We start from the raw sequence: 14,454 nt of genomic DNA, 5'->3' as shown, positions 1-14,454 counted from the left end.
AATACATATTATGTAGAGTTATTATCCCATATGATACCTAAAACTGGATAAATCCTCTCGTTCTTGTGTCTATCCAATCATATCTCAAAGTAACACCGATCAACGTACACATCGTCCGATCCACTTAGATTTATTGTTAGAATCATCCACAAAGTGTTTAACATGGAAGAAGTGGTATGTAACAGACTTCCAAGCATGGTATCAGAGTATTTAAGTAGCAACTTGAAAGTGGCTGTAGCAGGCAGAAAGCTCCGAGATCAGCAGCAGGCTAGAAAAACAAATGTATACAGCGAATGGTTTGGAGTTACTTCACTTCCTGTAGAGTTGGAACTGGGATCATTTTAAGATGCTATGCTTGTCTTCAAAGACTCGCCGTGGAATCAAGGTACTAATTCTTTTTTCTAGTTGGATTCAGCTCATCGGTAACTGCTCATATGGACCACCAAACAAGTATCTCATGTATAGCGACTTACTATAACGAACAGGAACATACGGGCATTACAAGTTTACAACAGAGTTCATTGCGCCCAGTGGTCCTTATACACAGCTCAGCTCAACAATGGGCATGTTAAGCAAGGCAAACACTGAACACAAGACTACAGGCAAGAGGCATCCGGTTTTTACACGGTAAGCAACCATCAGATGTACCACATCCACATGGAACTTATGAATGCCACACCAACGCTGAAGGTTCGAGGCAAGAATTGTGGTGATAGCTTGGACTTGGAGCACGGGGGCTCAGTCAATGGTCATAGTGCCACTCAGAATACGTTATCTGGCTGGGATCCTCGTATACTGCAGGCTCACGCTCACCAACATTTCCTTCATACTGGTAAGAACTGGAGTTGGAACTCGAAGGGCCAAATGGCCAGAGAAGCGAGAAGGAGCTGTGCCTTTCCTGACTTCCACCGTCATTGATTCTTGGGACAGGCTCAGGATCTGCTCTGGTGACACCAGGATCAGCGGCTTCATTGTAGTAAGCTGAAGGTACGTGGGTGCTATTGCCTGATTGCTGTGATGGCAGAGGATGGCGGCAAACGGGGCAAGAATTGTGCTGAACAAGCCAGGGAATGATGCAGTCAGTATGGTACAAGTGCTTGCATGGCATCTCCCTTGCCTCTGATCCAACCTCAAACTTGTCTTTGCAAACTGGACATTGTGGATCATCATTAAGATGCCTGCGACTTATCTTCACCACAGGCATGGAGTCCATTGCTGACTGCGGAGCAGGAGCTGGGCCTTGACGGTTATTCTGGATGAGTAGCTGCTCAAATAGAGCTTCAAGACTGGGACCGAGAAGGAAACTACTGAAATTTGGACGATCAATGCCAGCTCTGCGGCCTCCCCTAAAAATGACATCCACATTACTACTCTCCCTTGGATGATCAGGCACGTTGCTGCCAAATATCAGCGTAGGACCAACAGTTGGCTGCCTTCCATGTTGAGTGCTTGTCCCTTGCCTGCCATGGATATCAAACACGCGATCTCTGCCCATTTCTGCCATTCTTTCACGCATAAGGGAAGACATGGCTTCCATCATTCTGAATCTTCTACCTCTACGCTCTTCAAAGTCTGGATCAAATAGCCCATAAGTGTTCAACATGCCACCTACCTCACTGATTTCCTGGATAAAACCATCGTTGCAGTTGGGGCAGATTATATCCTGTCCACGAAGACGAATTGGCCGCTGGCAGGCATAACACCAATGTGTAGCCCTATTTGACATCTTGTTCCTGTGACAAATTAAGCGCTCAGCATAGCAGCATGTTTATATAAACAAGCACTAAGGGCCACAATTCTAAAATGAAGTAATGTGGACGAGGTGGGTGGTAAAGACTAAAAGTAACAGAACTATACTTGGCAACTCGTCTACAACCCTACAGGCACACATAACCCATCATGGTAAATTTGCTCAGACAAATTATGAATCTGATGAAGTGAAGTCAGCGCATATTTGCTGCAAATGTTATCCCAACTTCCTAACCATTACTATTTGAGAAATTTTACGGTGGTCCAAAATTAATATGAGCCATCTATTTTTAGAGTCCAACGATCCAGATTAGTCAGAATACTACTCATTTTCTACTAGTAGTATAGGTAGTATATGTGAGTAGTATAGTAGTATTAGGGTTATTTTGGGAAGAAAAATACGTTGCATAAAACTAATTAATTGCAGTTATGTGTCTCTAAATAGAGTAATATTTCATTGTTATTTTAACATTTTAATCTGTCTTCGGCATGAGAGTTCATTTGCTACCCATCGGCTAGGGTTAGCGATCCGATGTTTGCGGCGTCAATTTTTCTATTAGCAAAAGCATGGTAGTTAATTTTAACAAAATTGCCACAATTACCAAAATATCTAATTATATAGATCGTCGGATTAGATTTATACTACCTCTTACCTCTAGGTAGTATGGACCACCGTAAAAGAGCTCTACTATTTCCTGCTACCCATGAATACATACTACAATGATGTCAGTACAAATCCATATCAGAGAGGAACCGTGAGAATTTTGTCAGAAGTTGCAGATGATACTAAAAGCCCTCATCTACTGTTTAAATTGTCACAGATAGAAATGTGGATTGTTTGGCAAATACGATATATTACCGATCACTTGAGCTGTCCAATTAGATCAGTGTGATTACTAGTGTGCCTAAGTACACTTCTAAAATTCCTTAGCCATCACTCTATATTAAGAAGATAGTACACCTTAAACCCGTGGGGGGGAGGGTTAAGGTCCAACATTTCAAGGTTATTATACAGGTTGATTTTCTCAGTAGTTAGCAATGAGATGGAAGTTAAGAACAACTCCGATTGCTGACTAAAGCATATCCCAGTTTGAGCTTTAGAAAACTGAAGGTAGTGCTTATTACTACTCACTGGGCTGACTAGCTTCTGGAACTGGTCAGTTCCAGATACAAAACCCAAGATTCTGTAAGCGATACAATTCACTAGTAGAATTTATGATCTATTATGGTTCATTTATGCACAATACATCCAAATTTTCCAAGGTTGCCTCTAAACATATTATTGCATGTATTCCCTGAATAAATGGGGGTAAATTGAAAAACTCGGCGAGTCTAGCTAGTTACTTTATAGACAGTAAAAAACGAAGTGGGTTCATCATATATTTGGTCAGTTATCAATCAAAGTGCTAGTTCTTTTTTTAGAAAAACAACAATAACAACAACCATTGATTCTTGAAATTCCTTGCAACAATATTTCAGCTAGTTTCGAACACCAGTTATCTTCAATAACCAGTTGGAAACTATGACCACTAGTGAGCATTATTCTGAGTTTCTGACTGGCGCTGGTTATACTCTGATTTCACTGAACCGATCACTTGCAACTGACTCATGGTCTGGTTTGTCCGACAAGACGAAGTTACTATCTCGGCCAAATGCTTAGAAGGACGATGTAATGCTTATAAGTATTCTGGTGCAGCCATTCCCTTGGCAATAACACAGTGCAGCAGTGCATAACATGACCTTGTAGTTAATTACCCGATAACACCGTGTGAAACAACTGAGATGCAATGGCTGCTAAGTGGAAAGAGTGTTTCTAGCACCAGATTTTAACATCTTGCAAGTTGCAACACATACCAGTGTGCGATATTCCCCCAAACCTATGAAAAGGTGAACAAAGAAGTGCACACATCTTTGCGACGTGCTCAATGTCAGAACCACACATTTCCCTCGCACAAAAGAAAGAGCGAGAGAACTCAATCGGAAATCAGAATTCCCTTCATCAGAATGAAAATAAGAGAAGTGATATGCCATGTATGGATCTAGCAAATCGCCCATCGACCCATCCATAACCCAGTTCCGCACCAGTAGCACAAGCAAACTCCCAAAATCCCACGCAGCTGGAGTACACGGGAAAGGCAATCGATCCATCCCACATAGCGATCCGTGAAAGATGAACGAGGGAACGCGAACGCTGGGGATGGGTCAGTACAGTACCTTACTCAATGCTCAGCCCCAGAGGTGGAAGGAGGGGAGCGGATGGGGAGGTGGGAAAGTGATGAGGAGGCGCGTGACGCGAGAGCGCCACCAGTGCGACCGATCCGGCGCTGGGAGTGTGAGAGCGGCCGCTGATCCCTCGCTCTCATATACCCCGCAGCTCTGCTGCAAATGCGTGCGCTCACTGCTAGTCCGGAGTGGGCAGTGCGCCGCTCGGCTACGTGCCCGCGTATGATGAGTGCGCGCACCGGGGCCCGCGCGCGAGGCGGCGTGGCGCCTTCCCGCACCGCACGTCCACCACGCGCGCCGTTAGGGGCTCGGGTCGGGTCGGGCGGGGTGGTGGGATCCGTGAACTGGCGCCCGTCTGCGCGTTTGCTGGGCCAGAAACGGCCGGCCGGTCGGCTGGGCTGGGGCCGGGCTTGCGTGGATCAGGCTGGCCCTGCACGGATTTTTTAATTTTTAATTTTTAAATTTAGCAATTTTAGACGGCCGTTTGGAAAAATAGTTGTAAGGACGACAGACGTCTATTCGTGCTATTTTTCTAACGAGCACCTAAAATTACTAAATTTGAAAAAAAAAAATCCCCTGCACGAGAGTACTTTACGCCTTCTTCTTGTTACAGCTTATTCAACAAGATCGATCCCGTATTGTTCTTGCCTTATCTGTGTTTTCTTCAAGTTTCAAATCATTTTCAATCGAAGGATTTTCGCTTCGCTGCTGACGTTGCCCACGGGAATGCCGAACAGCACTAGGCTATTTTTCTGAGATGGAAGCAGTAAGGTGTTTCAAGTTGGGCCTTATCATATCACGACGATGAAGATTCGTGATCAGGTTCTGAGAGAAAAACGTCAACTCCATGACGCATATAGGCTGAATCGTGTGAAGTTTCATGTTTCCTTTAGGTTTTGTCGAATGGCAGCTGATTGGTTTTTTCAGATGAATTTGTGTTGGCCTGCATCTGCTTACTGAAATGAAAGCACGGTATGCACTTTGATGAATCAGCGCACACCATGAGTTCAGATTTTCAGTGTTTTTTCGTTGAGCTTTTGCCATAAGGTGATCGGCCGTCCAATATGCAACCCCATTTGGAGTGTCAATGTTTCATCAGGAAAAATAGAGAACTGTCAATCACTGACTGACATGATTTGCGTCAGTCAATAACTTAAGATCCGTCGGACAAGAAGCAATGATTGAGATATTTTATATACTCAAGAGATGCAAACAAAGGCATTTGTATTCACACTGTAATCTCCACAGACCACGGACTAGGTAACTGAACTACTTCAGCGTTGCTTATCAAGAAGGTAAATTTGTGGAGGGAGAGTAATTTTTCAAAACAAATACTTGCCTCTCCAACCTGCACAAGTCAAAATTGAAGATAATTCGTTGCCTCTGATGACATCCTTTGAGTTATGCTAGCCTGATCTTTTACCCGAGGAAATCACCTTCTGGCAAGTCAGGGAGTCTAAGCAACCTATGTAGCAGAACACCGCCTATCTTGAAGAAAACAACTATGTTTACAACTAGTTGAAGGCTTGAAGCCAGTGCTGAAATATACACCATTTTCTCATTGCAGCAAGTCAGCTACGATTTTAACAGTGATGCATTGATGTCAGTAAAACAATATCCGCATAGACATACTAAGAAAAGAGAACCGAGATCAGGAAACAAAGATGAAACCATTATTACATTTGCAGCACAATTCTGCAGAGTACAGAACATGTTCTGTCATTTAAAGTACTAACTTCTTTCAATACTATCATACACACACTGAACACTTACAGGATAGTATCGGAAATTATAATCAGCAAGATATTGACAGGGTATATCAACTTCACACACCTACTCATAGCCGCCAATTATTCAAATAGGGTATAAGCAACAAAAATTATACCCACAACAGTAAGCAACCAAGCTGGGATGGATCTGAAAAATGATCAGAAGGAACTTGAAGAACGTCATTCAGCCAATGAGGATGAGTTCGCCAAGCATGCAACAGCATCCATCGAATTGGTCACTTCAGGAATATCAACCCAGCAATCCAGAACTGTTGGTTTAGAGCTTTCCTCCAGAGCCGCTACCCCTTCGTTAGTGTTAAAGCATAGAGTAGGGCCTGCACAAATAACAGGACCAACACTGCAATGCTTTTGGAACGGGAAGGAGCCGATCTCCGCATCGATCTTGCCTCGGACATCAAACAAGAGGCCTCTTAACCTCAGCACCTCAGCCTCGAGTGCTGCATGGCCCTGCAGTCTCCTCAGTAGCTGCTGGTTGGTGGCGCGGAGCTTCTTGACTTCCTCCTCTAAGAAGGCTGCGTGCGCTTTCTTCTTCTCCCTGTACTTGCGCACGGCTTCTCTATTTCCCAAAGCTTTCCAGGGCTTTTTCATATCTTCTTCCACAATAGTATCGTCGGAGGCTATGACTTGCACGTGCGTGTGGAGGCACGTGTGGGTATGCATAGCAGACGATGGACCCGGTGGATTGCAAGTGTGCGTGTGAGTACATGCAGTTGCGCTTTTTAGGAATTCATCAAAGCCATGAGAGATCTCAGGGTGTGAAAACAGAAGGTGGCTTTGAAGGTCTACTCCATCCTCCATAAAGTGCCAGTAAAATTCTTCCTCTATGGTTAGCTGGCCAAGTTGAACAGAAGTGCCGAAGCACTTCAACAACTCAAGAACTGGGTAGACATGTTCCAGAAAAGCTCACTGATTTAGCCAGGTTTTATTTAAGTTGAAACAAAATCGAAAGAAATTTGTGCCATTTCGATAGCTGAAGAAATTCAAGTAACCCCTAGATTACTACTGGTTAGTGATTGAATAGTCGAGAGAACATGTAAGTACCAAATATCCATGATGGGCAGGAGCATGAACATATGGACAGCTCTCACCACTATATAGCAAAACCTCACAGTACCCCAACTAGGACAACCTACTGCATAAGTGATCAGCATCCAGATCAGATAAACAAAATCAATATCTGAGAACAGATTACACCGAGAAAATGAACTTGAGGGAGCCGGAAAATACCCAAACAGCCGAAGTGCATCAAAATCTCATCTTGATGGGTGGAAACGGCTTGGAGTTCAGGGCAAACCTCCCAATACAAACTGTCTGTTGCAAGAAGAAGGCTTCCTCTTGCCCTTTTCACTTTTGGCCTGGTCTTCTCTCGACCAATCTTTTTGTTGGTCCTGTCTCGTTTTCTTTTGAGAATCTCGGTGGGAGGAGAACCTTAGGAATTAGGAAGAGGGAGGGGGGGGGGGGGGGTGCAGTGCAGACGAGACTAGGAGAGTGATGTTATCGGATCGGGGCGGCGGAGAGGATAGAAAGGGTGCGAATCCTAGCTCTCGCTACTATTCTCTCCTCGCCATGATATCTCTGCTATAAGATTCTCTTCCTGTTCACTTCGATCTGCAACATTTGGCCCGGTGGATTCAGCCAGCATTCGAGCAAGTTGATGAATTATTATCGTCAAACAGATGTTAGCCTCCCCGACAGTGACTAGGTGGCAGGATGTTTTGTAATATTCACATAGCATTATTCCTTTTACAATAATTATCTCGATTCAATAAACTCTTTTTATGAATCTTGGCATGGATAGAAATCTTGAGTCCTGCAAATACTTTTGATTGGCCAAATAAATTATTTTGTATATTGCTTTTTGTTAGGCGCGAGTGTTGACTTGCGAAAGAGAGTTATGCTTCGGATCAAATCAGGGGGTTCACGAGTGTACTGTGCTGGCATTGTGACAACGGCGATAGAGTTAGGTGCGCCGTTTGAGTAGGGTTCTTTCTCTTCCCTTCCGTTCTCGTTTATTTGACAATTTTGACTAGAAAATTATATGTAAATACTTGGCAATGCACAATATCCACTGCAAAATTTTCAATTTTACCTCTAACCTCACGTGACCCCATTGACCCACATCTATAAAAAAATTACAGTAGTGTGGTGTTCTCTCGGCCACAAAATTTTACCTAGACAACTTCCTCTCGCCAGGCTCGCACCATCTTCCTCCTCTGAAAAAACAGTCCTACTCTCACACCAATGCCTCGGCAAGCCGTGATGCCAGTAATTGATGTTTCACCTACTACGAGCACCATATGTTATCCACCACCTCTAGCTATGACGATGGCACAAAGAATCGCCACATGCAGCTTCCCGACAAGGAACCGCTACAGCGCTACCTCGGCGACCTAAAGCCGCATTTGCTCGCCACCGCCCTGAGTGCAATCTGCCAGCCGCCATGCTGCCCGCAAGTCACGCGAGCTGTGAGCTGCGAGCGCCAATCCCAGCATGGTCTGAAGTGTCACCTCTCACCGATCGAGGTGTTATGGCTGCGTTATGCCATCAGTTGCGGCATTTTGCTTGTTAGTGCAGCTCACGTGTTCAGCAAAATGACCGAACTGGTGTATTCCTGTCATGGTTGCATATAATCACGGCAAGAAATGGCAAATTGCTATAACAATTGCACTTACGCTTGATGGCAAAAGTCTTTTTCTACAACATTACATATTTATATGGATCAAAAGACTTGGGTTACAAGTATTTACATGGACCAAAAGACTTCTCCGTGCATACTTGCATATTTACAGGGATCAAAATACTTGTCTATACATAAGGCTTCTCCATACTTATTTGCATGGATCAAAAGACTTGTCGATACTTATTTACGTGAATCAAAAGACATGTCGATACTTATTTACATGGACCACCAAAAGACTTCTCCATACTTATTTACAAGGATCAAAACAAGGATCAAAAGACCTCTTCGACAACAGTACGTACCTCATGAACCAAATTTGGATCACACTTCAATTGGGCTAGAAGTGCAAGTTCTCTTTCTAACGAAGCTTTGTTAACATGAGGGATCTTATAGGTGTTGCCTCCCGGCTCCTCCTGCTTTCATAGCCTCTATAGTGACAAGTTGCAATGTTGAGAATATTCGGTTTGACAATGTTGGTGAATACTCTTGAAATGCTTGTTCAACAACAGTTACAAGTTCTAACACTATTGTAGCAGCCTTCTTGTATTGTATGGCTTGAATACCAGCAAAGAAATCCAAATCAAGGATATTGAAGTCCGGCAAATTTGGTGGTTGACAAATCAGCTGAATATTGAATTCCTCTTGTTATGCTGCTTCACAAAATAAAGGATCATTGGGGTCAATGTGTGGGCAGGCATTATCTTGCCGGATGAATATCGGTTTTCCAATACCTTCACATGGTCACTTTGCTCAGATTGCAGGAAGAACCTTCTCGATAATAATAGAACGCATCATCTCTTTTGTAATAGACATAATGGGCTTCATCTCTAAGGTGCCACCCACCCTATTTTTACTTGATCTTTTGGCTGGTTCATATGTAACTAAAGAAAAACACCCAATTTTCCTAGCAAAAGTGAAATTTCCTTCATTATTGATCCGTGGGCGAGCAATAGCGCAAAAGATCATTACCTTTGGGATGAAATTCTTGCTTTTGCATGTCCGATAAGGCTCCTCTTCTTCTGGAAGAATATAATACCTCTTAGTCTTCCTTATAAGATAGAACCATTATTCATCTATAAAAACAATGTTAGAGAAGTCCTTGAACATCAGGTCTGTATCAATGCTAGTTGGATCAGGCATGGAAGTACACCACTTCAGTCTTTCTATCTTGTTCTCCTCCTTTAACAGTGGCTTTATGCTGTTTGAGTGATGCTTTATCAGGCCTTGCTTCTTAAGCTTCCAAAATTTGGATTTGCTAATATTCAAGTGTTCTGATAAATCATCCAACGTGGTCCTCTTGGACAAAGGGATATCATAAAACAACCTTAAATCAACCTGAACTACCTTACAACCACAAATTGGACCTCTGTTTTGAAACGTCAATGTTCTCACCCCTTTTGAGACATTGATTTCCAAGTTACCAAATGCGATAAATTGTTCTAGGGCTAACACAGAATGATGCAGCAACCTCTACTATAATTTCCCTTGTTAGCTTCCCTTTATCGCTTCTAAAAAAAGAGTTTTAAACACTTCCCTCCTCTTATCATTAGTGAGTTTCTTCCTGTAAGAATACTAAATTGCGGAACCAGATGGAAACAAAAAACGAAGGTGGTAAAGAAATGAACAAAACAATCTTACAGGAAACACTATATATTTTATAGCTGTTATTTAATCTATTTTTTTAGGAAGATCGAGCTGTAATATATGCTCCTTCTAATCAGCAATGGAAATGAAGTAGTAACTATACCATTATACGAACATCAACACACCACTAGCAGTTAGGATCTGCTACATGGAGCTGCCCCCTCCCTGTCGTACTCGTGAGGTGAGGTGCTGCCGACCTGGGATTAGGCAAGCTATCTAAGCTCCACTAGGGTCCAAGTGTCCAACGGTAGACGCGGAGCCGCACTGCCGTCTTAGGCAAGGCCCGCGCAGGTGCAAGGTCAAACTATGTAATCAGAGTAGGCGGCCACGGCAGCCAGGGCAACTTGTACGTGGAGGACGAACTAGGAAATCAGAATGCAGAGTTTACCTATTGAGTGTCCCGCTGTCGCGCCTTGACTGGGGTGCTTCGCCTCCATATGTTGCTCTGGAACCAGGTTCAGATCAAAGTCTCGCGCAACTTCTTGCTGGGGATGGAGGTTCAAATCGAAGTCCTGCAAAATTCGTCGGCCACAATCTTGACTTGGGGGATCCGTTAATAAGTCCTCACTCGTTGCTTGCCCCCTCTCAGTTTCGTCAGGATATATGTTCAGATCAAAGAGCAGTATAGATGAGAAAGAAAGGTCGGAAGGAGTTGCCTTGTTTAAAACTCACGCAAAGAGGCCAAAGGAAAGGTGCTAGAGAAAGCCAGGAAAGAGCGTCAAGCCTCAGTCTCTAAATTTTGAATAGTCCGTCAAAACTCACGCACTCAGAAAAGTTTCTGACGTGTACTAAGCCACACCAACAGGGATATTTTAGTCATAATATTAAAAATAAATGATTGTCTATGTATGTGTGCTAGAATCACTTTGTCAAACAAACAAAAAACCGAAGAAGTACTTCTTTTCTTCCTTCTTATGTTAAAAAATTAAAAGAGGCTCTCAGGTGTGTTTTGTCCAGTGGCGGGGGGCTTGAGCCCCTTCACCCCTGCTGCGATGAGACTTGAACTGAGGTAGACATGAAGTTTAGGCAGCGCCGCGGTGCAATAAGGCGGCAAGTCGTAGCTGGCCGCTACTGAAGGCGGCGGACGGTGGCAAGGGAGACGCTAGAAGGTGCCCTGGAAGCTGTGCGCGATATGGAATATAGACGATGACAGATTGACAGTAAACGAGAGAAACAAACAATAAAAACAAGCGTTGTAGGGGAGAGGACAAAACAAATTGATGACAACTTGAGCGTAGATGGCACTGCTAGTAGCGTTATATGCACTTCCAAGAATGAAGAGAGAGAGAGAGAGTAAGAGGATGGCATGAATTCATCTATTCACGTAGAATTTTGATTTCCGTGAGGAAAAAGTCCGTCTTGTCTCATCAACTATAGTAAAAGCCTGGGTTTTCTGTCAACTACAGTACTAATACCAAAGATTTCTTTACTAAGAATCTATTTAGTTAGGCCGAAACTTTTCTAAAAATTATTTATAAAAAAGTTGTTTTTAATTAGTTTTTAATACAGATAAAATTTATAATATATCTAATATCTTTTAGAAGCTAAATTTTTTATCTAAACTAATTTCTGATTTCTAATGAGAAAATGAGGTTTTTCTGTCTTTTATAGTATATTGTAAAGATCTAGTTTAACATGAGTTTAGGCTAAGAGTTGTGTTAAGTCGTGCTACTCAAGGATACTTTAGGGAGCTCGTCCCGATTAATATGATATCTACTTGGATAGTATGTAGATATAACATGTGAACGTGGTCTCCCTCTTGTGGTACTAGCTAAGGCGTACTAGAAGGATTCATCAGAGATAAATATTGAGGAAGCAGTAGCAGGAACAAGTCAGATATTGGTGGATAAAGTAGACCTGACAACTATGGGGATGAGTAGGACGTTGGGGATGTGCAGGAGATGCAATCGAGGGGTGTAGCTGATGAGGGGGAGCACATCTCCAATATAATTGAAGAGATAGAGAGGGAGGATCATGAGCTCGAGAAAGTCATTGCTAATGAGAAAATGCTCTTGTTCCTGCAAAGTGGAGGAATCAAGAATTTTCAAAGCTAGTGGTCAGTGAGGGGCATCGGACACCGTGGGAATATCACGATAACGAGGTGTCATAGGGTGCTATATACCTGATAAGGAGACTATTATTGATGCAGTGAAATACTAGTCGCTATCTCTTCAGAGGCAGTTCAAGGTTGTAAAGTCAAGCAAAAGATAGTACGACGTCAAGTGTTTGGTGCATGATTGTTCATGGTAGGTGCACGCATTCAGGGAAAAGTGGGTTGACCACTAGGAGTGCTCAATAGTTACGGAGCATAACTATCGCATTGAGAAAATAGAGTTCTCACACTAGAACATGTCATCTATTTTTGTTGTCGATGCTATGTATGGATGGCGAAACAGAAGGCTACTGAGATGTGGTTTGGGTCATACGAAGCATCATATAACAACTTACCATGTCAAATAGCCACAATATGTGCTAGAAACCCTAGAAGTTATTTTAACATCAAACATTACCTCTCGAGTGAAAAGTCTGGAAAGCGAGTATTGCAGCGTGTTTTCTTTGCATTTGCGACAACCATAAAGGCATTTAGGCATCGTCGACCCATCATTTATTTGGACGTGACATTCCTCACTAGGAAGTATAAAAGACATATATTATTTGCATTTAGGGTAGATAGGAATAATCAAGTGATACCACTGGGGTTTGCCTTTATGGAGAGCGAGAACGAGGATAGCTGGTATTGGTTCCTTGAGCGGGTGAAGCATGCTATTGTTCTGGACTAGCCTAATGTATGTTTGATTCATGATAGACATGCAGGGTTGTTGTAGACTTTGATGGATATGCAATACAACAATGTTCGACGATGTGTAACAGCAAAGTGACCTGACTTGAAGAGCAGGTGGTGCAAGAGACATATGGATGCAAACTTTTATAAACAATTAAAAAATAAGCACTTGATGAATCTTTTTGAAATATTGTGCAGCCGAAACCACCAGAGAAATTTCAATGCACTACGAGCAAGGCTAGATGAACTAACCACGAAACAATTAGCTGAGGTAGCAGACACCAGACAGGAGCCGGTTGCTCTTGGAACCATCCCAACAGATACTCTCCAGATAGTAAAGAGGTCAAGGTCATCTGATAGAAACTTCTCGCAGTGCATACAAAATGAGCCAAGAGAGAAATAGGCCTTGACGTATGATATTGGAGGGGTAAGGTATGGGATAATGACAAATAATTTTGTGAAGGTCTACAACTGGATTATAGAGGGTATGAGGTCCCTCCCTTTTGTTGGAATTATTAAAGGCATTCTGCATAGAACTTGAAGATATTTCATTGATCGCTACATAGCTGCCTCGAAGGCAATGGCAGATAACCATATGCTCTATAGATCGATGCTATGTGAGTACATAGAGAATGCCGCAAAAAATGCACATATGCACCGCACAAAATCAGGAGGGAACTACGGAGCACAAGTTCATTGTCTTGTGCCAGGATAATGGTCATAGGGGTGGCAGACGTGAGCGTCATGTGCAAGAGTGCGTGCTTAAAAATGGAAGATGCATATGTTTGTGCCAGAAGCCACAATTGCTACACAGGCTGTATGCACACGTCATAGCTACATGTGGGGAGTCCAATATGCTACCCGGACAATATGTTTCCCGCTACTTTATGAAGAATTAGATACTGAACACATGTAACCATGAGCTTTATGGCCATGACATTGTTGATACGTTTGCAAGTGATTCAAGTCCCTCACGAATCTACGTGCTAGACTTTGAGAAGATGAAGTACAAACCGGGAAGTTGACAAACTTGACGAATTCGGAATGAAGTGATGCCGCAAGTGCGATGAAACTGTTCACACATACAAGAACTGTCCAAAAAATACACCTAGTGTGTAGATGGGGTCATGAAGGCGATCAAGTGTGAATGTGTTTGTCGTATGTAGATGTAATATTTGTGAGGTTTTCACCTAATCTACATACATTGTATTTGATTATGGACCTTACATTTGTATTTTTAACTGTGTGTACATGTAATCTGTTCATATAACTGTGTGTACATATAATCTGTTCATATAACTGTGTGTACATGTATGTTATGCATTGTTCATGTAACTATATTTATATGTATGGTATAAACTGTTTATATTTGTTTTCAATGTAAATATGGTACACCCACCGACCCCCGAGCTTCTTGACTCTGTAGTGGATAAGAAGCATCACAGCTTCTTATCTGTCGTTCACCAGATCGAGTTAGGAGTTTTTGCACCACGTGGTCCTAGGGAGCTACTTACCATCGACGATCATTGTAAGCACCGGTGTGTCGCGAGTTAGCTGCGTATATTCCTGATTATTTATTTGTTGCA

General features: G+C 42.7%; 2 protein-coding genes and 1 long non-coding RNA gene across 6 annotated transcripts; all 3 read right to left on the bottom strand.

Annotated features, from left to right (window-relative positions):
- Positions 1 to 437: 437 nt before the first annotated feature.
- On the bottom strand, positions 438 to 4,166 carry LOC133908939 (probable E3 ubiquitin-protein ligase RHC1A). Of its 2 annotated transcripts, none has more exons than XM_062351171.1 (2): positions 3,964 to 4,166; positions 438 to 1,726 (listed from the first exon to the last, which is right to left on the bottom strand). In XM_062351171.1, exon 2 carries the CDS (start codon positions 1,724 to 1,726, stop codon positions 743 to 745), a length of 984 nt encoding a protein of 327 aa, XP_062207155.1. In that variant the 5' UTR covers positions 3,964 to 4,166; the 3' UTR covers positions 438 to 742. The 2 variants fall into 2 exon arrangements, with proteins under 2 accessions (XP_062207155.1, XP_062207154.1); XM_062351170.1 differs by having other exon boundaries at positions 438 to 1,733; positions 3,964 to 4,165.
- Positions 4,167 to 5,626: 1,460 nt separating this feature from the next.
- LOC133908940 (basic leucine zipper 23-like) lies at positions 5,627 to 7,378 on the bottom strand. 2 transcript variants are annotated; one of them, XM_062351174.1, is made up of 3 exons: positions 6,990 to 7,378; positions 6,804 to 6,894; positions 5,627 to 6,640 (listed from the first exon to the last, which is right to left on the bottom strand). In XM_062351174.1, the coding sequence occupies exon 3, from the start codon at positions 6,558 to 6,560 to the stop codon at positions 5,922 to 5,924; it is 639 nt and encodes a 212-aa protein (XP_062207158.1). In that variant the 5' UTR covers positions 6,561 to 6,640; positions 6,804 to 6,894; positions 6,990 to 7,378; the 3' UTR covers positions 5,627 to 5,921. The 2 variants fall into 2 exon arrangements, with proteins under 2 accessions (XP_062207158.1, XP_062207157.1); XM_062351173.1 differs by having other exon boundaries at positions 5,627 to 6,894.
- Positions 7,379 to 8,707: 1,329 nt separating this feature from the next.
- On the bottom strand, positions 8,708 to 11,263 carry LOC133908938 (uncharacterized). 2 transcript variants are annotated; one of them, XR_009908280.1, is made up of 2 exons: positions 9,412 to 11,263; positions 8,708 to 9,346 (listed from the first exon to the last, which is right to left on the bottom strand). It is a non-coding gene; the product is annotated as an uncharacterized LOC133908938 (long non-coding RNA). The 2 variants fall into 2 exon arrangements; XR_009908281.1 differs by having other exon boundaries at positions 8,708 to 9,323.
- Between the last annotated feature and the right edge of the window lie 3,191 nt (positions 11,264 to 14,454).

This window comes from Phragmites australis, chromosome 2 (genome assembly GCF_958298935.1).
Source record: "Phragmites australis chromosome 2, lpPhrAust1.1, whole genome shotgun sequence".
In the NCBI taxonomy this organism is placed as follows: domain Eukaryota; kingdom Viridiplantae; phylum Streptophyta; class Magnoliopsida; order Poales; family Poaceae; genus Phragmites; species Phragmites australis.
The sequence above is the reverse complement of the archived record's forward strand: the minus strand, read 5'-3'. Positions and strand labels throughout refer to the sequence as shown.